The sequence below is a fragment of the Haliaeetus albicilla genome, chromosome 2 (genome assembly GCF_947461875.1).
Source record: "Haliaeetus albicilla chromosome 2, bHalAlb1.1, whole genome shotgun sequence".
Lineage (NCBI taxonomy): Eukaryota > Metazoa > Chordata > Aves > Accipitriformes > Accipitridae > Haliaeetus > Haliaeetus albicilla.
The window spans coordinates 58212004-58236815 of record NC_091484.1 but is presented as its reverse complement, the minus strand read 5'-3'; the positions used below and the strand labels follow the sequence as shown (position 1 = coordinate 58236815).

The 24812-nt window shown below is 37.3% G+C and overlaps 1 protein-coding gene across 4 annotated transcripts in view; it reads right to left on the bottom strand.

The window, feature by feature from the left end:
- Positions 1–24812, bottom strand: part of STAM (signal transducing adaptor molecule) — a 39666-nt gene that overhangs the window by 13348 nt on the left and 1506 nt on the right. For 3 of the 4 annotated variants that reach the window (XM_069776246.1, XM_069776265.1, XM_069776273.1), the window contains exons 2-9: positions 14071–14155; positions 6442–6517; positions 6259–6354; positions 5559–5705; positions 5196–5286; positions 1985–2177; positions 1580–1674; positions 228–316 (exon numbers count right to left, since the gene is read on the bottom strand). In XM_069776246.1, the coding sequence (XP_069632347.1) occupies positions 228–316; positions 1580–1674; positions 1985–2177; positions 5196–5286; positions 5559–5705; positions 6259–6354; positions 6442–6517; positions 14071–14155 (872 nt within the window). Of the gene's footprint in view, positions 1–227; positions 317–1579; positions 1675–1984; positions 2178–5195; positions 5287–5558; positions 5706–6258; positions 6355–6441; positions 6518–14070; positions 14156–14653; positions 15076–24812 lie in introns of those variants that run through there. The other variant, XM_069776254.1, reaches the window with a different exon arrangement.

Sequence of the window (24812 nt, the reverse complement as noted above, 5' to 3'; positions counted from 1 at the left end):
AATGGAATGCAGTTTCCAAATTCAGTTTCAGAAATTCCTAATAACTTCAAAATACATGAACAAATTAGAATACTGCAGATTTTTTTTTAATTTTAATTAAATCAACTTTCCCTTCCCACTCTCTTTTGATTATGTTCTCTTGATATTTCAAGTACAGGATGAAAGGGTTAAACATCACATATTTAAAGGTACCAGCAGTTGAAAATCAACACTTTTATCATGCTTACTTCATCAATATAAACTGGTTCAGGCTCAGGTTCTATTGTCTCTACTTGAACTTCATCACTGAACTGCACTGTTTTCTTCTCAACTTTCACTGTAAGATAAACAGGCAAATTTTATTTGATAAAATAAAAACGAACAAAACAATGACATAAATGGTTATACAGCTAGCATGTTGCCTAAGTTCTTTGCATTTGAAACATCTACTGTGAAAATTTTAAAAATTAATATTTTGTTGACATGTGAAGGCCAAAAACATCTCCATAGACTTAAACAAATCTGTAAATTGCAAAAAAAAGACAGTAGCTCACACAAGGTCAATAGAAACACATTTTAGCAGTAAATGTCTTTATCGTAGTCTCCCTGCACTTAACATACTTATTCATAAGTCATCAAGAAAACAGGGTAAGAGAGGCTGATTGGAAGAAATAGGGCTAATGAGTCAGATTTCAGAGAAAACTGGTAAAATCATCTATGACAAACCAGAGCCTTCTTTTGTCCAGAGCAAAAGTATAGAATCAAAAGTTCTCAAATTTTGCTATCCTTTCTCCATTAAATAGTACCCGCAAAAGCTTCTCACTCTTCTGTAGTGGAGGCCACAACAAAAAAACCTGCCAAATACTACTCTTATCACACTACTCTTATCAGTTAGTCTTAACATAGAACAGATGACTCCTACGGCATGTAATTCTGCTGACCTTCTCATACCTTTAGCACACTCATATTGAGATCATGGGAGACTGATCTTGCAAACCCATCAGGTTTACAGAAATCAGTTCTAGAATCTTAGAACCTTGTCTAATATTTAATATTTTTATTAAATATTTAGAGTAGGTTAGACTGATAAATAGATACAAGATAACCAGTATGCAGAAAAAAAAGCTCCTTCCATTATGCACACATACATACCTACAGTATGTAGGTTTCTTGAATTGTTTGAACAGTGGTAATCTGTCTCTGACTCCTATCTGCCATGGGGTCTTCAGTTTTTCCTTGATTAGATATGTACCATTGCAACCAGGCAAAAAGGCAATTTGGAAAAAACCTGCTGCTGCATTTATCTAGGTGTCAATGGAGTTATTAAATGAGTCTTAAAGAAGCTACTGATAAAGCCAGCAGCATACAGCACCATATTTTTCAGCAGATGCCAGCTTGGGCAACCTTGGTCTGACACAAAGATATGACTGTTGTTTGTGAGAGCACAGCAAGGGCTGCTCAGTTTTACTTCAAGCATCACATTAACTTGCAACTGAACTCTATCACAGGGGAAAGGAAATAGGGAAAGTAAATCACGACAGAAATATCTCTTGGGCCATGGTAAAGCTTAACATACATACATAAATGTAATGTTACTTACTCATTTCTGGCTCAGCAGAAAGATCAGCTGTTACAAAATTAGATGGAAACAATCCTATACCCTGATGAGTTTCACCTTTCCACCAATTTGGATCACTAAAGATAAAAAAATAATTTAAAATCCCATACTCACATGGAGTTTTCCTAAGAATTACACCATACAAGGGATTTATATTACTTGTACATAAATACAATTTTTATATACACAGAAATAGTTGTACAAGAATCTTCATGCAACTACATTTGTATGTAAAAATTTTAGGAGATAACTAAATAAAGTATTTAATATGTAAATATATTTTATTGCTATTGTATTCCAATGTATGCTTCTACATAGAATATATGATTATTCCCAATTGATTTTTACAGTCTAATACACTTCCAGTAGGCATTCTATGTAAATTACCTGTCATCAAGGATAGTTATAAGTTCTCCAGCTTTAAAAGTTAATTCGTTGTCTTCAGCAGCCTCAAAATCATAGATTGCACGAACCTTTCGGCCCTCATGTTTGTGATTTGTTAAAAGGCTTGAGGTGCTCGGATACAAACTGGAAAGTGTTGTTTGCTGTTGCCTTTGTTCTTTTAGTGACAGTTCAATAGCTACAAAAGAAGAGTTATTCACATGAAAATTCCCTGTAAAAATGGATTAAATTATATGAAAATTTAACTCTGTGAAAACTTCTAGTATAATTCCATTCCTGTTGCATCATAATCAACTTCTGCCTTTCACTTAGAAATAATGGTAAAAAAACCAAAAAGATGTTTTACAACTAGAGAGCACAATTCTGCCCATACATTTACTGAGGCTTTCAACACAGACAGGATGAATAAATAGCACTTAAGCACAAACAGGATAACTCAGTGAAGTCATGCATTTTTTATTATTATATTATTGCTATTACCTTGAACTGATGTAAAGTATTTACGTTCTTACTAGCATATACATGATGTTGAACTTTTCCAGATAGCTTGAAACATTAAAAAGATACAGCTGTTCAGGTTCACACAGTTTCTCTGCTAGATCAGGAGTCTTTAGCCTGGATTCACAGAATCAGAGAATCGCACAGATTGGTGGAGATTGGAAGACCCCTCTGGAGGTCATCTTGTCCAATCCCCTACACAAGCGGGGTCACCTAGAGCTGGCTGCCCAGGACTATGTCTAGACAGTTTTGAATATCTCCAAGGATGGAGACTCCACAACCTCCCTGGGCAACCCGTGCCAGTGCTCAGTCATCCTCACAGTAAAAAAGTGCCTCCTTAATTCATAATTAAGAGAAATATTTTTGCTTAGACAAGCAAAATTTTGTCTATTCCTTTTCTCCCCTGTGGTGGGTTGACCTTGGCCGGACGCCAGGTGCCCAGCAAAGCCATTCTATCACTCCCCTCTCCTCAGCTGGACAGGGGAGAGAAAATATAACAAAGGGCTTGTGGGTCGAGATAAGGACAGGAGAGATCACTCACCAATTACCATCATGGGCAAAACAGACTCAACTTGGGGAAAATTAACTCAATTTATTACTGATCAGCCAGAGTAGGGTAATGAGAAATAAACCCAAATCTCAGAACACCTTCCCTCCACCCCTCCCTTCTTCTCAGGCACAACTTCACTCCTGAATTCTCCACCTACCCCCCAGCGGTGCAGGGGGACAGGGAATGGGGTTTACGGTCAGTTCATCACATGTTATCTCTGCCGCTTCATCCTCCTCAGAGGCAGGACTCATCACACTCTTTCCCTGCTCCAATGTGGGGTCCCTCCCATGGGAGACAGTCCTCCATGAACTTCTCCAACGTGGGTCCTTCCCATGGGCTGCAGTTCTACATGAACTGCTCCAGCATGGGTCCCTTCCACAGGGTGCAGTCCTTCAGGAGCACACTGCTCCAGCATGGGTCTGCCACTGGGTCACAAGTCCTGCCAGAAAACCTGCTCCAGTGTGGGCTCCTCTTTCCACAGATCCACAGGTCCTGCCAGGAGTCTGCTCCAGCACGGGCTTCCCACAGGGTCACAGCCTCCTTCGGGAACCCACCTGCTCCAGCGTGGGGTCCTCCCTGGGCTGCAGGTGGATATCTGCTCCACTGTGGACCTCCCTGGGCTGCAGGGGGACAGCCTGCCTCACCATGGTCTTCCCCACGGGCTGCAGGGGAATCTCTGCTCCGGTGCCTGGAGCACCTCCTCCCCCTCCTTCTTCACTGACCTTGGCGTCTGCAGGGTTGTTTCTCTCACATGTTCTCACTCCTCTCTCCGGCTGCCGTTTCTGTATACCCCACAACTTTTTTTCCTTCTTAAATATGTTATCACAGAGTCGCTACCACTATCACTGATTGGCTTGGCCTTGGCCGGCAGCAGGTCCGTCTTAGAGCTGGCTGGCACTGGCTGTCAGACACAGGGGAAGCTTCCAGCAGCTTCTCACTGAAGCCACCCCTGTAATCTCCACCCCCCCTGCCGCTACCAAACCTTGCCACACAAACCCAATACATCCCCCTATCATTCCTTGAATAATTTTACATTTCTTGGTCATTTTCAATTAAACTTGACTGAGCAGAAAGATTTCACTCATATTAAACTCCTCCAAGTTTGTGAAAAGAATGATCATGTTTAAGAGGGGACAGAGCTGGACACAAAAAAACAAGAGAACTTTAGAGAACCCATGCAGAATATGAACCTTTGAGACACAGATCCCTTTAGAAGTAGACTTTGTTGGGTCAACTGTTGAAGAAACCATTAGTAACATATAAAGATGGGCTAATGGCGATTTAAATAAATCAATGTTATAATAGATAATGGATAAACAAAAAAAAAATTCTATCAAAGATGAGAAACTGCAAACATCCACCAACTACTAGTGCAAGAACTTCACTTTTACAGTGAATAGTCAGTTACAACTTTAAGCCCAAAGCCATACTACATAGAAGAGCTAACATTTGATGCCTTTACATTGCTGAAGCTTCACCTCAAAAAACAGTGTCTAGACCATAAAAATCAAACCACTCTAAGAATAACTCTTCACATGTCTGGTATAGGATCATTAAATGACCTTTAAATATGCTTTAGTGTAACAGTAAATCAGAAGAAACCATCCTAGTTTTATTCACTGGGACTGCAGTGAGATATTTAACAGCCACTTAGGCTTACAGCAATCAAAGATCTAAAGTATACTACAGAAGCAGTATTCAAAAGAATAAAAGTTTAAAGTAGTATACTCAAAATACTTCACGTACAACTTATATTACAATCCTTATTTTCTCCCTCCATCAAATGTTTAAATTGCAAATGAATGTGCTTCACTTGCCCCAGGAAGAGGGAAAATCCAACTGCAGTACTTGTATCAAACATTTCCATAGTGGAGCATGTCCTTAACATAAGATTTTGCAGATTTTTTACTGTGTCGTTTCCATTTGGCAAGGGAAAAAAAGTAAAAATCAGCAATTTTTCACATTTTTTACCCAAAGAATAGTTTTAATTTCTAACCCTTCAGGAATGGTACAAAAAGAAAGGAATAGTAATCATAACCACAGTCCATAAATATATTATTCACATAGAGGAAGGAAGAAAAGCATTTGTTCCTGCTTTATTTGATATTTACCAATATTTTCATCAGGTCAGCATGTAAATGTACTCACCTTTAGCTAAATCCTCCTCTTCCTTTTTATTGGCTGCTGTACCAGGATCTTTGGCAACTAGAGCGGGACTTGCTTTTGCCTGTTCAGCAGCCTAGCCAAAAGTGAAAGATGTAAAAATGAAATCAAACAAGAAACTGACAATTCATTAAGCTCACCATTTTGATTTGTATTCATCTGCAATATAAAAATCTAAAGTAAAGCAGAGCATTTCACCCCTCAAAGGAATGTTTTATTAAGACAAGAGAGATTTCACTTTGTTTGCCAAATATGTTACAGAATTCAAAACTACAACTGTAAAATACAGAACTGAGGATAGCAAGAATTTGTTTTACCCTTTAAGAACAACCACAAAATTTAATATACCTGTGAACCAATAGCTGGAAAAGTAACTCCTTGCTCCTTAAGATTTTTTATCATAGCAGATATTAAACTAAGCTGTGGGTCATTCTTGAATTCATCAGTCCATTCCACCATAAGGGCTTTCAGCTTTTCACAAACTTTTGGATGACCCTGCAAGAACAGTCAAAACTAGTTAAATAATGTAGGAATCTGTTCTTAATTCCTTAATTTAAAATAATTTCATGTTACTGTCAATATAAACTATATAGACACTTTATTTTTAAGTCAAGTGTATGAGTGAGGGATATTTTTATTAGAAAGGGAGAATAGTACACCAGCATTTCATTTGTACTAGTACAATAGGTACTAGACCCAAAATAAAGTAAAACAAGGTTATATAAAAGCCCTGTATTATCTCCATTTGCCTACCTCTGTATTTAGTGTTTCTTTGCTGTAATTTAACATGAAAATGAATTTGTACATTTGTAAATTAGCAAACGACACCCCACGTCCCCCAAACAGAATACATAAGTAACTCTAGGGTGAAGTGGCATTCAGGAAGTTCTTTCTCACAGCCACAGTCTTCCCAGTAATCTTGTATCCTTCCCCCTGCCACCAGATTTTCAGTCTTCCAGAAGCAGATTCCATTCCACTTTCAGATTACCTCAATTCTCTGTCTGATTTCACTTTTCTATGAATTGTATAAATCAACGCAATACATTACCTTATTCAACACATTGCTTACTTCACTGGCAAAATCTCTTGAACAGACTTCTAAATGAAAGATTTTACCACAGTTTGAAACACATGCTCCTAGAAGCTAAAGAAAGAAAGATTAAAACTCAGAGAAGATTTTTTGCAATATAACTTTTCAGGAAGGAAAAGCACTACATTAAAAAGAACCTACTGTTAATGCTTGCATAGCAACATGGGGATCTTTATGGTTCACTCTCTTCATAATAGAACGGAGACAGTCCTTAGGCCTAAAAACACAAGATAGATTTTAAAAAATGTGATGGAATGAACATTTCCTATTGCACACATGACAATGCATGACAATGCTAACAGACAGCAAGCTCTCCTAAACACATTCATTAAATTATTTAGTAGCTTATAAGTGCAACATCAAAAAAAAAAAAAAAATTAACACCATTAACAGTTGTAGCCACTTCTATCTGTAGGATTGCTAGCTTGCTTAGTTATCAAAACCTCCCAGTAAGTTACATTACCTTTGTAGTTAGAGATTACTGTAAATACTCCAGAAATGCACAAAATCCCTTACAATTAGAGAACTTAATTCTCTGTAGTCCATGCACCTACTCCTCTGTATTTCACATACATATGTAACAACATTTGCTTACATACTGATTACCAACACCCTTTTGCTAGTTTTTTTTTTACATTACCACCACTACATTCCTCAGAGTCTCTTTTAATCTACCGAATAACATTTATAAAGAAGATATGCAATGAACCAACAAGTGCTAAAAAGTTTTTAGACATTCTATATCAAAGTTTCAAAACAATTAAATACAGAATTCAAGTTTTACTTATGCTGTGGTAGATAGAAATAATATGAAAAGGAAATTTAAGGAAGAATTTGAACAGAAGTTTCAGACACAGTTTTGCATATTAAAATCTGTGTGACTTTCTGTTATTTTGTTCTGTTTTTAAACATGGTGGAAGGCTGAGTGAGGCTGGGATAGGAATTATCATGGGCGTACAAGCATTATCTGTTTAATAGCCCTGAAAAGATAACCCTGAAAGAGGGCAAGTAGGGAAAGAAGAAAAGAGAAGGTAAATTTAAACTAAGAGATTTTATGCATTTCTGGAGTATTTATAGTAACTTTTTTTTTTTGGAAGCAAAATTATTTTTCTATTGAACTGATATCCAAGAACTAACATGAAACTTAGGTATAAGTTACACCACTGCTTGGCTATACTATATTTGGCAGTGTCTACATTTTACAGAAATGTCCACCTCATGTTTAGTAGTACTAATTATAGAAAATGCTGTCACACAGCAAGAGTACATATCACTCAGTGTATACCTTCATATAACCAATTATTACAAATGAAGGCTATAAGGCAAGCACTGCCTTTTACCTTTTAATTATCCAAGACTTCTCATATGTTTGTTCACTTTAATTGAGAAAGAATACATGCTAAAATTTTCAGAAATAACTTCTTTTTTTAACTATTAATTTATGAGTAGGACTATCAATGTGATATGAGCACAAGCACAAAAAAGTGCATGTCCATTAATTGTTAAGCCAGTATTTATAAAGGCAGGGTGCAGGATCAAGAGCTTAGCAGTTCAGGAACACGACCATTAGCCTAAAATTTTTTTATTGAGGAATCCAAAGTCTTATTAAAAAGTAATAAAGTAACAAGAAAGCCTCAAGCCAAATGAACTTCCACATGTGTCAAGAACAATTTTGAAAAGGTTAAAAAAAAAACCAACAAAAAACAAACCCCACAAGAAACCCCTCAGTAATTCATAAAAATGCCTTTAAAAAAATTTTTAAAAATCTACTTGCTCATATATTTAACAGAAGCAATCAATATTTGCATGTTAATGTTTCAACAAGCTCAAATGTTTAAAAAAGTCTTTTGATTACATCTACACCAAAAAATAAATACAGGATTACCAATGTTTAGTCACAAAGACCAAGAATCCTTATTCTAGACAGAACTGTAATCCTTGTTTTTACTTCAAATTAATTCATCATACAATTTAGTTTGTAAATTATGAGAAGCACTATGCAGAAATCAGAGGGAAGGCACACACCCCATGAGAACAGAATTTTCTCTGTTTATTAGGCATCTCTCCAGACTGTGCTATACAAATATTGGGCCGCAGTTCTGCTCCAATGATTCTACAATCAAAATTTCAGAGGCAGCACAGTAAGTGGGAATAACAAATCAGTAGGGGGAAAATAGGGCAAGATACAATTGAAGCTATGGTACTATATACTAATATATCCAGAAAACATTCAAAATAAATTTCAGTTTTAGAGAGTAAAAAAAAAAAAAAAAAAAAAAGTATCGTATTTTATTTAACAAAGACAAAATTAACAGCAATTGGAATCTAAAATACTACTTGCATAAAACATTTCATATATTTTCAGGAATTTATTATTCATGTACAGATATACAGTCTAAGGTAGCTGACTGTGGGGCTTGTCAAGACTACATAGGTGACTCAATTTTCCTCCTTGCTCCTTTTAGAAATAAGCTAGTCAAAGAGCTTCCTGGTCAGCCTGTTAGACATACACTGAGATGACTATGTAAAATGCTATTGAGATGGGTAACTTGAGGGGAAAAAAAAAAATATATAAGGTAGTTTGGAAGACTATCAAGTAAGCAATTTTACTGTTCTCTCTTGTATGAACAGGCACACAAACAACCAAAGAAGAATCAGCTTACCAGAATACTGACTCACTGAGGCAGTGATTAATCCATAAGGAATCAGGACAAAGGTAGGCAAGCAGCAATGTAGACAAACCATTTCTCAATGACAATTTTTCAATAGCCACCCCCAATAGAGAGTGCTGCAATGAGCATTTCTATTTTCTCAACCATTGGTGCATTCTCCCAGTCACTGACTTAATTTTTTTTCAGCTGTCATTTTTATTAAGTAACTTTTCTGGAGAAAAAACGAAGTTGTGATAGTTTCAGATGTAAAGACTGATATGTCTCATTAAGTTAATACAAAAGGTACAACCATCTCAAAGCCAAATGCAAACAGAATTAGACTTAGGAACTGTTTAGCACTGAACTGACTGAGGAAAGGGGGGGTGCTTCATGCTAAAATATACCATATGTGGCCTTTAATTTTCCCTTTTATTCTGCTTAGTACATCATTCAAATTTTATAACGTTATTTTACTCAGAGCTGATAAACTATAGATTCAGTTGTGTAAGCATTTTCATTGCAGAAAACCAACACTATGCAAAAATCTATACCTTTCCTGTAGTCAGATGATTTAAAATGCCAGTCAAATATGATAAAAGCTTCTAAAATAAACAAGTTTTCAATAATGCTGTATAAAAACAGCAAAAAAGATTGCCTCTAATGGTAAAATCTTTGGTTTATTCATGTTTCCATGTTGAAAAGGCAGCTTGCTCACTGAACTACCAATATTCCCCAAAAAAGGGGTGCAAACAATGTAATATGCAACTGCTGAGCCGTACGAGTTCCTAAACAAATTCAGAGATTAAAAAAATGTGTTGATTGTCTCATAGACAAATTTTAGATCATCTTAAGAACCTGGTATGCAAAACATGCAGGAAGTATCAAGTCAATTCCTCCTTACATATGGCAATACTTTATATATGCTATTGTAAACAGGCATGTTACTAAAAATATTACTGAATTTACTGCCTTTCCAGTGTTTTCTATGAAAATTCTGGCATCAACTCTAATAAATTAGATTTTGAAATTCACAAAAAAAAAAAAGAGAGACTAGTCAAAGAGAGAGATTCAGTGGAATTCTAACTTGCTAAAACCTGTTTTAGTTGGTTGGATTAAGGGAAGAAAGGTAAAATTTTTAGCTATTGGTGATTCTCTGTAACCATGGTATTGCAATGTAAAAATTAACAGTAGCAATTCTGTTCCTGAATCGTAGCATAAAGTTTCCAACAATTAGTCTGAATACAAACAATTTGTTGGCAGACTTAATTAATTGAGACAATGTGCCATGTAACACCGTGGGACAAAAAACTGCCACTTAATGAAGAACAGTCCTTCTAGTCTACTGTGGCTTCAGGTGTAGGATGATCTACATCTAAAAAGCTGCAGGCATGCAATGGAGCTTACAGACTGGTACAAAGAAAACCCATAAATCAGAGATTTTATAATCTAAATTTCTGCCAAGAATAGTAACAGACAGCTTGTATTGGACCAGAATTGGTTAAAAGATTAAAGCAGATCCCAGTTAAGAAGACTAGCATCCTTGCCACAGAAACTTAAACTGCATGAGAATTTCAAACAATGTAGCATATCTGATTTAAACCTCTTAATGGGGAACTTTGTCTTGCTTTACCTTGCTATGGCATGACATAATCCATCAAAACAAAGGAAACCCACTATCAGCAAGTTTTAACAGAATCTGAATTTAAGCAGTGAGTCAGCTGGCAGCCTCTTACAAGCAGGGTAAATATACAAAGATTAAAGTCACAGCCAGGATAAAACCACTGTTTTATTAAAAAAACAAAAACAAAAAACCCCACCCAAAACCACAAACACAAAAAAACAAAAGCAAACAAACAATAACCATAAATCATAACAGAAATTCTAGCTGTCCCAGAGAAATTTAGCTGCACATTACCAGAAGATGCCAAGCAGCTGTCTCTTGCAGCTACATATATTTGAGCACTGTTCAGGCTAGGTTGCTGTGAGACTAAATCTTGCCTGTGGAAATGCTTTCAGTGATTAAATAGAATACTGAAGCCTTAATAATATAGTTATTGATACAGGCTCAGCATCAACATGCACAAGAAGCAGTTTTACACATACAGACTAATATGAAACATTATTAACAACCTGCCAGCTGTTATTTTAACTACAGTTATACACAACAGTACAAAAGTCTCAATATGTGTGAGAGACTGAAAGAGTTAATGCCTCAAACATTGTGGTGGGGCAAGTTCTGCTTAAAGACAAACCCTGCACAGCAAGGAACCAAGGTGAAAAGCCCATCAGCTCAGACATCAGCAACAGGAGGGGGAGGGCGTGCTGGAGGGTGCGCAGCTCCCTGTTCTGATAAGCTGTTCTGATACAAAGATCAAACAATGGCCACGTCTGCAAGGAAGGAGAAGTTACTCCCCAAACTACCCCCAAGCCCAAAGGCTCACAAACTGTTCATTAACCTGACGAGTTCGGGTGCGTGCCCGAAGGAGGGGCAAGGATGATAAAAGGACACAAACTGAAGCCCCGGGTGTGCAAGCCCACCGGGACTGGACCCCTCAGCTGACTGGACACCTCAGCTGACTGAACCAACGCTGGACCCAGAAACGGTGAAATCTTTCTCTCTTCCTTTTTCTCTCTCTGTCTTCTTCTCTCTTTCCTTTTCCTTTTCCACAATCCCTACACCTCATCCGTTTCAAGATATAAACCATTGACCAAGTCTGAGACTAAGAGTAGATCCAGCCGCCCCTAGACCCTTCTCTGAGGAGGAGTCTGGAAAGCAAGGGGGTCTGCTCTGAACCTCGTGACTCAACAGGAGGGATCTCCTTATTCCCTGTATCGATGTATATGGTTACACAGTTTACAGAAGTAGTCTTATACCAATTCCTGTTGTGAGAAACCCTGCCACCTACTACCACACCTCCCCAGTTCAGTTTGCTTCTGTCATGAATAAAATCTTTAACTGATCGTTTGGTGTCCTTTCACCTTAAATTAGCCTGAGGGAATTTTGAATTAAACATGACTCCCTGGTCTGTCCAGTCTGGGTCCTGACAATATGCCATGCTATTTATAAGTACTCCTCTAGAGACCATCTCTAATCCCAAAGAATAAGCTTATTTGCAAACCTGTCCTTTGGAACAAAAGTCCCAGGTGGAAATTTGCTGTCCGGCATCTCATACTGTTTCCTGCAGTTTTACAAGGCAATCCAAGTTGTTCTCAGAGAAGACTTCCACTAAACAGCAGCAATGGCAAAACTCTCTTTTTGAGGCTATTCCTTACCTGAATTGTTACAGGGAATGCTTGGAGAAGATGTATTTAAAACATTTCCAAAGCCTAATACTACACTGAATATAAACACTATAGATACACCAAAATAATGTCTTTAAACTATTTTTTATTTGCTCACTCAAATTATACTTTAACTTTTCATGTCCAAAAAAGGAGTCCATGCATAAATTCTATGAGAGAGCTCAGTAAAGAATCAATAATGGAAGCATTAGCAGCCCATATTAAGATGTGTTTAATTTAATATCACATTTTCAAAACGTACATTTATCAAAGCCCTGATATCAGGGAATAGCTTCTCAAAACAAGGGGAAGAAACAGAACCTCGTTGCTTTCTGTGACAAAGACACTGGTGGTCTCGTGGTGAAGACAAGGGAAAGGCAGCAGATGCTTTATACCTTGGTTTTAGCAAAGTTTCGACATAGAGTTAAAGCACCTTATCACTCAACTGGTGAAATATGGGCTGGATAAAAGGATGATAAGGTGGGTGGAAAATGGGCTGGCCTCCTAAGCTGAAAGAGTTGTCACCAGTGGTACAAATTCCAGCTAGTGGGCAGCAACTAGTGGGGTCCCTCAGGGATCTCTGCTGGTACCAACACTGCTAAATGTCATCACTAATAACCTGAATGGTGGGAGGCAGTGCACTCTCAGCAACTTTACTGACAACAGCAAATTGGCAGGGAGCAATCAATACACTGGAGGGCAGGGCTACTATTCAGAGGGACCTGGACAGGCTGGAGAAATGGGCAGACTGCAACTTAGTGAAGTTCAGCAAGAGCAAGGGCAAGGTATTGCATTTCAGATGGTCTGCACCAGCAAAGGCCAGGAGCTGACAACCTAAAAAGCAGCTCCACAGGAAAGGATCTGCAGGTCCTACTGGGTGACAGGTCTCAGCAGTGCAGCCTGGCAGCAAAGACAACCAACCGCATTCTGGGTCAAACAAGTGGTCAGCACAGCCAACAGGGCCAGGGAAGTAAGTGATCCTTCCCCTCCGTTCTGTCTTGTAAGATTGCATCTGGAATACTTTGCCCAGTTTGGGGCTCCCCTGTGCAAAAAGGATATTGATGCACTGCAGTAAGTCCAATGGAGGGCTCCCAGGATAGTCAGAGGAGAGACACGTACAAGGAGAGATGGAGAGCGGCTTTCAGTTTTGAGAAGAGCGGACTACAAGGGGACCTTACTGCTTTCTACAACTAATTAATCAGAGAATACATAGAAGACACAGCCAGACTCTTTCTTAGAACTGCACAGGCACAGGACAAGATGTAACAGACAAGTTGGAACAGGGCAAATTGTAATCAGATTGCAGGATTATTTATTTATTTATTTACTTACTTACTTACTGTGAGGGTAGTTAAATACTGAAACATGCTGCCCATAGAGGTTGTGGAAACTCTGACCTTGGAGACATTCAAGATTTGACACGGTCCTGAGCAACCTGATCTAATTAGACCTGTTTCGGGCTGGGGAGTTGGACTAAATGACCTCTGGAAGTCAATTCCAACCTAGATTATGATACTGTAAGAAAAATACCTCATGAAGTCTTCTGGGTTTACAGTGACACTGCTAAAACGTACCAGTTTATTTATTCTGTTACATTGGTGAAAAGCTGCTGTACACAAGTCCTAATTTTAACAGGTCGGCTAGTATCTCCAAAGGAAGAATTGCAAAATACTTGAGCAGAAAATCCATACATTTTTCTTTTACTTGTAATAAACTTAACTTAAATGGAGCTGTTGCAAAAGTCTATACAAGATAACAAAAATTTCATTCCTCTTATCTAAGACTGCAATAACAAAAATTAACAAAGTTTGGGGAGGAAATTTCTGAAGTCACTTACCCTGTGCGTGACTGTCCAACTTTATCACAGATGTCTAAGATCAGGCCCCAGTCCTCTGCAGTGTTCATCTCACTGGTTGCTTTCTCTGATGAATAAAGTGTAAGTAAATGAAAATACAAATTAAAAAAAAAGATAAAAGAATTTAACAAAATTGTCAACAAAAATGTTGCAGTATTACCTCTTCGTATATTGCTAAATGTATGACAAATCCCTATATTTAATAAATTCATATATTAAAACTGTGATACCTAATTCTTTTTAATTTTTGAATGTTCACTTGTGGCCATGAATTTAAACTCATAAGCAAATACATGTTTTGGGGTTGTTTTCCCACATAATAAAGATATACCCAGAATATGACAGCTACCAGCAGATTTTTTTTTCCATTTCAAACTGTGAAGTTAATACGGATATGAATACCCAAAGCATTAGTTCACTGTTTGCAGTCAGATACAGCTGCATTTACCACTTCCTCAGACACTAAACTGCTGTGTCTTGCACTTCCTTTCTATGTATTACAACTCAGCAAGGAAAATTCAACAATTCATTAATAATCACTCAACTTTTATCTCCCCATTCTCACCTCTGATTTGGATGATATATTCCACCATCTCTTTTCAGCTATAGAGACTGCTAAACCAAAACTAATCTGATAGAAGCCATTGGGACTCTTTCTTCCAAATCTTTTGAATTAGGACAAGAGTCCCTGCTGAAGAGTGAAGAAATAGAGAATGCAGGTGGAGAAGAAATTGATTCCACTTCAGGAAAAAAAAAAAAAAAGAAAAAAAAAAAAATAGAGACTCCCTCCCTATTTCTCCCCCAGAAAAGCTTAGGTACACAAAGGATAACAATAAATAAAAGTGTTAATGGAAACTGAGCCTTACACTGCAGCTGAATGGGAGATTATCTAAACACTGTTAGATCAGATCAGGGCTGGAGAGCACAAGGGAATGCACAAGCAGTTCTATTATTCACCAAACAGAAGGGGAATGGGCACAGAATAGTAAACAAACTTTGTTTCCTATCCCTGCTTCATCTAATATTCACCTCTTAATCTACAAAACACAAAATACACCTCAGCAATGGATACCATCCCTTGAAGAATGTCTCAGACTACTTAGTTTTATGAAAGGAAGCAAAGATTTTCTATAAAAACTTATATGCCAGGAAAGATTCATTATCCATATTATCATTTGCAAGACTGCAAAGAAGAGAAAGACAAAGCAAAACATTTAATCTCCATATATTACAATGAATTATTCATCCCAAAGTTGATGGCTTGTCTTTATGAATTGAGTTTCTCTGTCCTACAAATTGAAGTCAGGTTACAGTTAATTAGTTTCTTAATTCAGAACCAAAATGCAGAAAAGCAAAGCTCTATGGTTATGTGCTCTCAAAGTATTTCTGAGGAAAAAAAAAACCAAACCACAAACGCTGCCATATAGAACTAGAATGATAACACATCAGTTGTACTGCCTGATGCAAGGAGAACAGGAAAGCAGTATAGGGAAATCCTAAATGGAAGTTAGTTACAATTCCATATGTTCTCTCAGGTAAAGTAAAGGAGCACTGCCTTTTCTCTCTAAACTGAAGCAGAAAACTTATTTGATTACAAAAAGCAGTCATAATCAACAAAAATATGAAAAATTCTGGGTAGACACCATGCTAGCATCTAGCACTAAGATATACCAGCTGATCAACCAACCACTTTATTTTTCTTTCATCTACTATTGTTCCAAATCATGCTTAGGACTAGTATAGCTAACAATCAGAGAAATTCTTGATTTTTAAATCTTGCTCATAAAGGAAACATGTCAACTGTGAAGCAAAAATTGAGAGGAACACCATAACGGCAGAATCCACTCAGCATGCCAGTTAAAAATGCCAAAACATGACAACAGAGCAATGAGACTGTACTCTGCTTATATCAATTAACATTGTTTCATTACCCCAGAATTTTTGGTTTTTAGTTGAGGATACTTGAAAAATACAAGCAAATGAGATAGGGGGAAAAAAAGGCAAGTAAAACCCCATAGCAGAACCATGCATTATTCTTCTCCTGCTTGTTACTTATCACTTTAATATAGCCAGCTCTCAGTCATCTGTAGGCAGAATACTTGTGCCACACATGGTAAGACACCTAAACTGAATGCCTTGCACAGAGCCATCACAGGCCAAGACAACCTTCTGTAATCAAAGGCCATGAGCACAGCACCTATACTGCTACCAAAGCCTGCCTCAAGTCTGAGGCATCGTAACTGCTTTTTTGAAACATGGAGCGTAAGCGGAGTTGCACCTGAGCTTAACGTGTGCCTACACAACATTCCCAAAACTGAAAACAGCTGATAAGCACAGTCCAGAGACACACAAAACAGACCACATGGAGGCAGGTTAGTTCCAGGACTCCACTGTTTCTGTTCATTGCCAGTTCTGCTGGAGCTGGACCAGCTCCAGTCAAAGTGTGTCTGCACAGTGCTCTCCAGAGCCTTAGGTTCCCACCAGGCTCAGAGCTCACATGCAGCCTCACAAACCCATGCTGCTCGCTCATGCCTAATGCTGTATTTCAGTTAGCACATCCTTCAGCAGTCAGAGCTGAGAAATCCAATGGAACAAACTTCGACCTTTTCCATTATTTTACATAACAGTTGTCTGCACTTTGGGCAACAATTCATCCTTCTTTCCTCACAATGTCATCAGAGAGAAATGACATGGCAATCGGTTATGTCTTTTACAAACTAAAAAGTAAAACAGTGCATGCTTAAGGTTTAAAAATAATGAATGGTGTTTTATGGTAATTTAAATAGTCTGGCTAAAACTAAAAATAAGATGGTGACTGATGAAATCCCTGATCCATATCAACCACACCAATTACAACCTTCATTTTAATTCTCAGTAAGAATATTTTGCAAATTTTTCCACAAGTACAATTATAAGTTTTCTATCACAGCTACACTCCTTCTTGGAAGTTGAACTTAGTCCTGTATAAAAACTGCCATTTGTTTGCAACACCTTCCCCCCCTTGTTAGTCAGGATATTTTCTCCACCAACAAACACTAGATAGTTTCTTACTAAATTTCAGTCTGAAACCCAGTTTCATTGTGTACTTTCTGTCTTCTGTAGTAACAAGCATCCATTAATTCCCTTGGATAATAAAATTAATTGTAAGACATGAGAAAAAACATTTTGCCTCTAGACTTTTAGTTAAATTCTGTCTTAAACAATGGCAGTTAAAAGTTAACGGCATACTGTGAATGTTAGCAGCACACTATCTGACACTATCCACAAAAAAGGCCGCTAACTCTGTCAGAGCATTAGCAAGTAACTATCACCTTTCACCACTCTGGGAACAGGAGCAACAAAGATGCTTTGACAAAATTCCTGTGTTGCATCAGTGTTTTATAGACAAAATTATGACTTAAAGCTACTTAAGTTAAATTACTTGCACTACTATCACTTAAAATCCATGAATCCTCCCCTTCTAATGTGAGGCACACATTCACAGCCAAAAAAACCTTAATATACATTCAGTATTTGCTTAACCTCACCAATAGCTGGCACCCGACCAGCCTTCAGGTACAGCTGACATGTCACTATCAGCCTCTATCTTAGTACCAACAGGGACTCCAATAGGGAGGGAAAAGCAGACATTTGTATTTAAAGTCTTTGGATAGGTTAGCACAGGATATAGAAGATAACTTAAACTAGAAATGTTCTTCATCTTCCATCTCTGATCAAAAATAATTCTGCCACAGCAATATTAATGTTTACTTCAGACCCTATCCCGCCACCTCATCATTGCTACAAAATCTTATTCAACTTAGTGAATGCCAAGCCAGGATCAGATAACATTTCGGACTTCACTAAAACAACTTTTAAAGACAGTGCTAGCTCCTTCATGAAATCTGTGTTCTTTAAAACTTATTAATGCTGTGTCAAACACAAAGGAAAACAGGACTATGTGACACAGATGTATACATGATTGAACTTTGTCTCTAGTTTTCCGAAACAGCGCTCTCCCATAAAGCTCTATCACTCAAATTCAAGGTATTGTTTTCCTAGTGCAAGCAAGGCCTACAAGTTAATGTAGGAACTTTAACCAGTGCAAGACTATAACATCTTGCATTGCCTCAGATTGTAATTAGTGGTTTTTAAATTTTAGAACCACTTGTTTTATTTTCCTTTTTTTTTTTTCCCATTACAGGTTTTCAACTTTCACCTTTAATTTTCTAGGAGTTATTTAAAGTTATTTTCTTACCATTAATTCCACAAAGACAGACATGCAAAGTGGTAAGCACCATAGTTTCAGTCAAAAAGAATACTTAGGACTATGGCTTCTTTGGACAACAATAATAACAAGGATTCTGCACAAACTGAGAATACCTTTATGAGTAACTTCAACAATTTATTTAATTACTAAAACAAAAGCAAGACACACAAAACCAATATATCACATTTTTCACCCACTTTGCAAGGCACAGAGTGTGGGATCACTAGGCTTCTCCCTTTATACTGCTTCTGTACTCATAACACTAATCATACCGAGCCAGACCAATTCCATCTTGCCCAACATTCAGTCTCTAATATCTTATTATAGCTAAAAAAGCAGATGCCTAGGAAAACATAAAAAAGAATAAGGTAAGCATTAGTTGTACTTCCTCACAACACACCTTTCAGCAACCAACCATTTACAGCTTTGTAACTCCCAAGTCAGAAATGGTGCTTCAACCACACAAACATAATCATAAACCACATACACAACAAATAATTCAGAAAGTACTCTGAAGCAAAATGCATCTCCTGATAGAAATCTCATCTGTGTCTGTATCTTCAAAATTTCTCAATAAGTTCTAGAACATGACCTCATTCAAATGAAATATCTAGATGCTGAATTCATACTTCCAAACATCTTTTTTTTTTTTTTTTCAACTAAGCCTCTGAATAAAATTTATACAAACCTGAACATCATCTGCCTTCTAAAGAAAACACCACTCCTCAATATACACGCTGTCTAGTCTCACTGAAATACTGTACCAAAAACCCAGGAAACAATATTATACCTTTTGATCAGAAGCCAGGCCAGAAAGATCTAAATACATGAGTTACCTTACCTATACTTTGGTTGTGGTGAAAGTACACCGGCTTTTGCATGGGCTTTTTTGGGATACCTAAATAAACCATCCTCTCCTTGTGTTGTAAAGTTTGTTAATTTTGTTGAGGTCCCATTTCCCTCCAATTTACACAAACCTGAAAAAGATTGGAGCATCGATAAAATTGTTTTCTTCTCTGGTTTTGTGCATTATTTAAAAATTATATCCAAAGCAAAAATATTTGCACTGTGATTCTATTTGAAGTTCCCTATTACGTACAAAATACAACTGCAGTTGATCATTTTAGGACAGAAGATGCAAACTTTTCTCAGAAGAAAAAATAATAATTTCCTAATAATTCATCATTTTCCTAAAAGAAATTTATCATCAGATTTATAAAGTACTATTAGACAGAAGAATAATGCTGAAAAAAGCCACTGCCAAACTTAGTGGTTGACTGTTTAGGTGCTGGTAAGAGAAATATAAATATTGCAGATTTTCCATGCAAATATATGCTAGTGACTTGATTTCTCTGCCTTAGTTCTGCAACTTAACAATAGCATTTTACCAACTTACTAGAATTTTGCAAAAGTAAATGTTCTCATCAATGCTGGGATACTGCAGTGAATAGCATGATACATTTCTTAAGGTAACAAAGACTACTCACTGCTAACAACATTTTTAGAGGGCAGTTTTGGCAGGTTTGAGCTTCCTAAGCTTTAGATTTTTATTTTTTTATTTAAAAAAAAAATCCAATCTTAGGACTGAGCTATTTTTCTGCTACAAAGTCTCAAAGATGTTAAAACTAGCTAGAATTTCAAGAAATAAAAAAACAGATCAAACCACCCCCAAACCCAACACTTAAAATGTACATAATTTGAAGCAGGTAAAACAAATACAAGTAAAAACTATCAGAATATCCTAGCAAACTAATGTTTATAACCATTCTAGTTGGTATTTGCTCTTACTACATTAACGAACATAATTCCATTTCCCCAGATGCACATCTCTCAAATGAAATACTGAAGTTACGAAGAAAAGAATGGCTACAAGAAAGACTTCAAAAGAATGGCTAAAGAAAGTCTTCACTCACAGACTAAAATTACAACCAGTTTCTAGCATAATAAAAAATCCTCAAAAATCCATGATATCAATGTAAGCACCACAGAATTAACAAAAAATTCAAAACTCCTCTCAGCCTTTACTCCCCCTCTCCCACTGAAAGTCTTGTTTTCTTCCCAAGGCTAAATAATTTTCCCACTCTGTATAGAAATGCAAATACTAAAATTCCAAAGCATTATAAAAACATAAATGTAACTACTTCATCTCTTAAATATAGTTTCAATAGTCCTGAAAGACTGAAACTGATTGCAAATTTTTCTTTCTTTTTGCAGTCACTTGCCAAGAAATTCTGATTACATACCATTCTACAACACCGAAGTTAAAAGTAATTAATTTTGTTCTTTTTGTCTTTCAAATAAAATGAACAAATGCATTTGTTGGCCCATTCTACAACAAATACTGCTTTAATATTAACCACTCTGCATTTCACTAGCATGATCAGAACAGCACAGAAAAATATGTCCAACGAGATTCCATTTAGACAAGATTGAAAATAGCCTCTAACAGCCAATGACACCATAGAAAGAAACTAGAATTCCCTGTTCAACCATTAACTTCAGTAAAGCCATTAACCAATTTCTTCAGTTTAACTGTATCCTCATTTACAGTATTCCTAAAAAGTCCTTATGGGAGCACTTGTAGAAGGTGTCCCATGAAAGCACTGCTAGCTGATCCAAGGCAAAAGCAAGCAGCGGTGACTGAGCTGACATGAGGCCACCTCAACTCATTCTTTCAGAAGTCTTTCAGAAGACTACGTAGGATCCCACCGTGCATGAGGCAGCCTAGCCAAGATAGACATCACTCAACTCAATAAGGAGCAGTATGAAGATAAAAGGATTCAAAATCTGGTAAGACAATGCTGAAAACAGTATGACAAGCTGGGCAAAAATAATTTAGATGTTTAGACGTCTTATGGCAAACTCTAACAAATCCATGGAACTCAAACTACCTTCCACCCAGAAATATTACAACAGAGGAGGAAGGTGAGCACATTCAAGATACATGAGAACGATGATGATTACTCTGTAAACAAGGTGTATCACAGGCATGTTATAATAATTAATGGTGCCAGGATCTATTTGCAGAGCCCTACTAACCAAGCCACAGTAGAAGCAGCATTTCAGAATGAAGATCAGCAAGAGACTTAAAAATAACAATGTATATTTGATATGACAAGTTATCAGTTAGAGGAACAGATTTTATGTGTTGGAGATCTACTTTGATCCCTCTGAATTTTTATATTGTAATGCACACTGTCGCATCTGAAATGAGGGGAAGCACTTAAAATGACAGCTCTTCCCTAGGAGGAAAGAAAAAGAATTAACTGGGAAAGTACAGTCTACAAAAACTCCTTTGCCTACGGAACACACTATGTTGGCTTCAAATAGCCCAACTGAGTCTGGTGATTCATTTGCAGAATGAATCTTTCCTTTACTGAAAAAGATTTTGTTTGCTGGCTATTATACAGAAGGGGTATTCCACGCATTTTTATCCTGTCAGTGTTGCCATTTTTCACTGAGAACATACACCAAAGGTATCTTTAGTGAGAAGTTCTTGTTTTTCATAAACATTTATAAATAACTGAAAAAGGGGGTGGCTATAGCTCCTTTCCCACACATTTTTCACTCAGCCTCCCTGTTAGCTCACAGTTAATATCCGTCTCCCTAAAACAACGCTGAGAAAGCAGTAGGCCAGCTTGGGCAAAAAAGTGCCAGCCTCATGACAAGCCGAACCAATCCTTGTAATTCGTCTTCCCTTGCAGCCAGAAGTAACTCACAGTCTGCAGCCTCCATAATTACCTAGGGTCAAGAATCTCCTCTGCAACAATTTTCCCTCCTTTTGGCAAACCTGGCCTAAACAGAGAAAAGCCTAGCTCAGAGAGACATGTAATTGGATGGTTTTGAGGATGTTGACTAACCAAGGGGATAAACCTAGAGAGTAATGAGTTTAAATAGCAAGAGTATTTTATTACAAGAAACTGCACCATGGGAATCATGGTCAAAGCATTTCTTACATTCTAATACATCAAACTATGAGCTGTGGTACCTTAACATTCCTACTTACCTACAATCATATGTAATTCATGTGTATTATTAAATATCTAAAGAGCTGTAAGCATAAAATGATCAATAACTGCTATAGTTAATAAAACATGGCAAAAATCATTGCAAGTTGCATCAGGTTGACAGTTCTACTACATTACTAAACTACCTGCTTAATTTCCTATTACTGTAAATAGTAAGCCTGCATCTTTTCTTTCTTCCCACTCCTGTGGTACCTTAAACAATTACACTAGCTACGCTGAGAACTAGTCTAACATTCAAAGCATATGCAAGAAATGCACAGTAAGGGATGAAGGCACAAGGGAGAAAAAGAATGCAAAAAAACCTCGTGTTTTTTAAACACCTCCTCTTAATATCATGTGTGATTTTATGACAGCTCATACCAGAACCTGTATTTATTGCAGCTTATAAAACTTCAGAAATATTAAGCTTAGAGCAGGGAGTAAAAAGTTCTTCCAGTTCTCTTCTTACAACATAGATTAAGTTCACAATGCTTGACATCAACTTAGAATAAAGTATGCACTACATTAAGTCCAGAGTTACAGATTTTATTTGTGAGATAACATCTAAATGACTCTTCAGAACTGCTTCAGCAGTTAAGTTCTTCATCAAACCTTGCCTAACCACTGCTACATTACTAATTAGCCTGTCATGACAGATTAGCAGACAGTCTTTTGGTTCTTAAAGCACATTTCACCATTATTTTGCCTGCATCAAACTTACAGATAAAACCGCATTTCTCTGGGAGTAATTTTATGATTAGGGTTGTGAAATATGGCACAAACAGACTTACCATCAAACTAATAAGAACACCATTAATCTAACCCCTTAAATGGAAGATTAGTCTCTTAATTATAACCTCAGCAGTCCAGTCTTTTGAAGGTTTTTTCTTTTGTTAAATTCCAATATTGATGTTCCTTACTTGGACACACTGTCAAAGGTTCCCAGACCCGATTGTGAAAATCCACACCAACTTGTGTCACCAATGATTAGCATCCCTTCCTGTTGAAATATTCCTAAATATGGTAAAAAGAGGGTTCAGGAAACAAAAAGCATCTGGGCTTCATCCAGAGATTTGGACACTTCAAGGATGACAATGGCTTACTTCCTCAAATCTCTGGGCAGCTTAAAGCATTCATTAATATTATTAGTTTAACAGTAGTCTTAAACAACATTCTTTTGCCAACGACACCTAAAGAAGAAGTGCACCCCTCAAAATCTCTGTACAAAGTTGACACTAAATGGCAAGCTATTACAGATGAACAGGCTCCACAGCCAGAGCATGCTAACAGGACTAGCCAAATGCTGATGACTGGCCAGACAAACTGGGAAATTTTTCCTTCTGAACTTAGATACTTATGCTCCTCAAAACAATGGAAAACAATTTAGTTCCAGATGTGTTCTCTGCAATCCATGATCCTAAATGGTTCCAAAATCATTTCCAACTATTACACAGTACTGACTAGCTGTCTAGTGGATCAGAATGCACAGCTATCACAGCAACACTAACAACTACACCAATGTCCAAATTCAAATGAATTAAGACTAGCTTTTGACTGCTTTCCTGCTTCAGGAATCTGACTTGCAAAAGAAAATTTTCTTGCTGGGCAAGAACAAAGGCAGAGCACTCAACTTTCATTCTGAGGAAAAAAAATTGAAAAATAACACTACTGCTTGACAACTTTTGGAATTTTCCCGACAACAAGAGAGCTTACTTTACAGCTGATGTTATCTTACGAAACTTGCCAAGAAGTTCATCCAGATAACAGCACATTCCCAAGGGGCCTCGGGGAAGAAGGGCCCAGGGACACTTTCCAGGAGGCTTCATCATTCCCATCTCCCTGGCACAAATCCAGCTAAGTGATGGAGAAAGGCAGAAGGCTCCTGAAGGTAGGCTGCCACCAACTGAACAGTCTGCTGCACCTTCAGTCTCCCCCAGGACACCATGAAAGGGGCCAACGGAAAGAGGCTGTATTTACTGGTGAAAATTAGCCCATTGCCCACTACCTGCTCTTCCAAGAACAATTTGGGATTGAGTTGTTATTTCCCTGTGCTCATACAGTATGCAGAACAATGCTTTTGAAAAATATCTATTAGGCAAGCACAGTAGGTAAGGCATCCTCTGCACCTAGAAAACAGCAAATAACCCACCGAAGCAACAGTTGGGTGCTACTACCTTGCATTATGAAACTTACAGTGCTGACAAGCACATCTATCAGACTTAGCTCTACAGAAACCCACTCAAGCAGTCAGATCTTCACTGCTAGACAGCAGCTTTAGGAAGCAGACAAGTGAACATTTGCCAGAACCTCAGCTATCACTTTTTAATCTTATTAGTTCAAGTCATTCTCACAGATAATATCACCAATGTTTCAAACCTCTAATGGTCCATGGAAAATTGGCAAGCAGTGCAATAATCTCTTCCTCATTTTCAACTGCCAATTACACTAGAAGACAGGGAAACAATTAG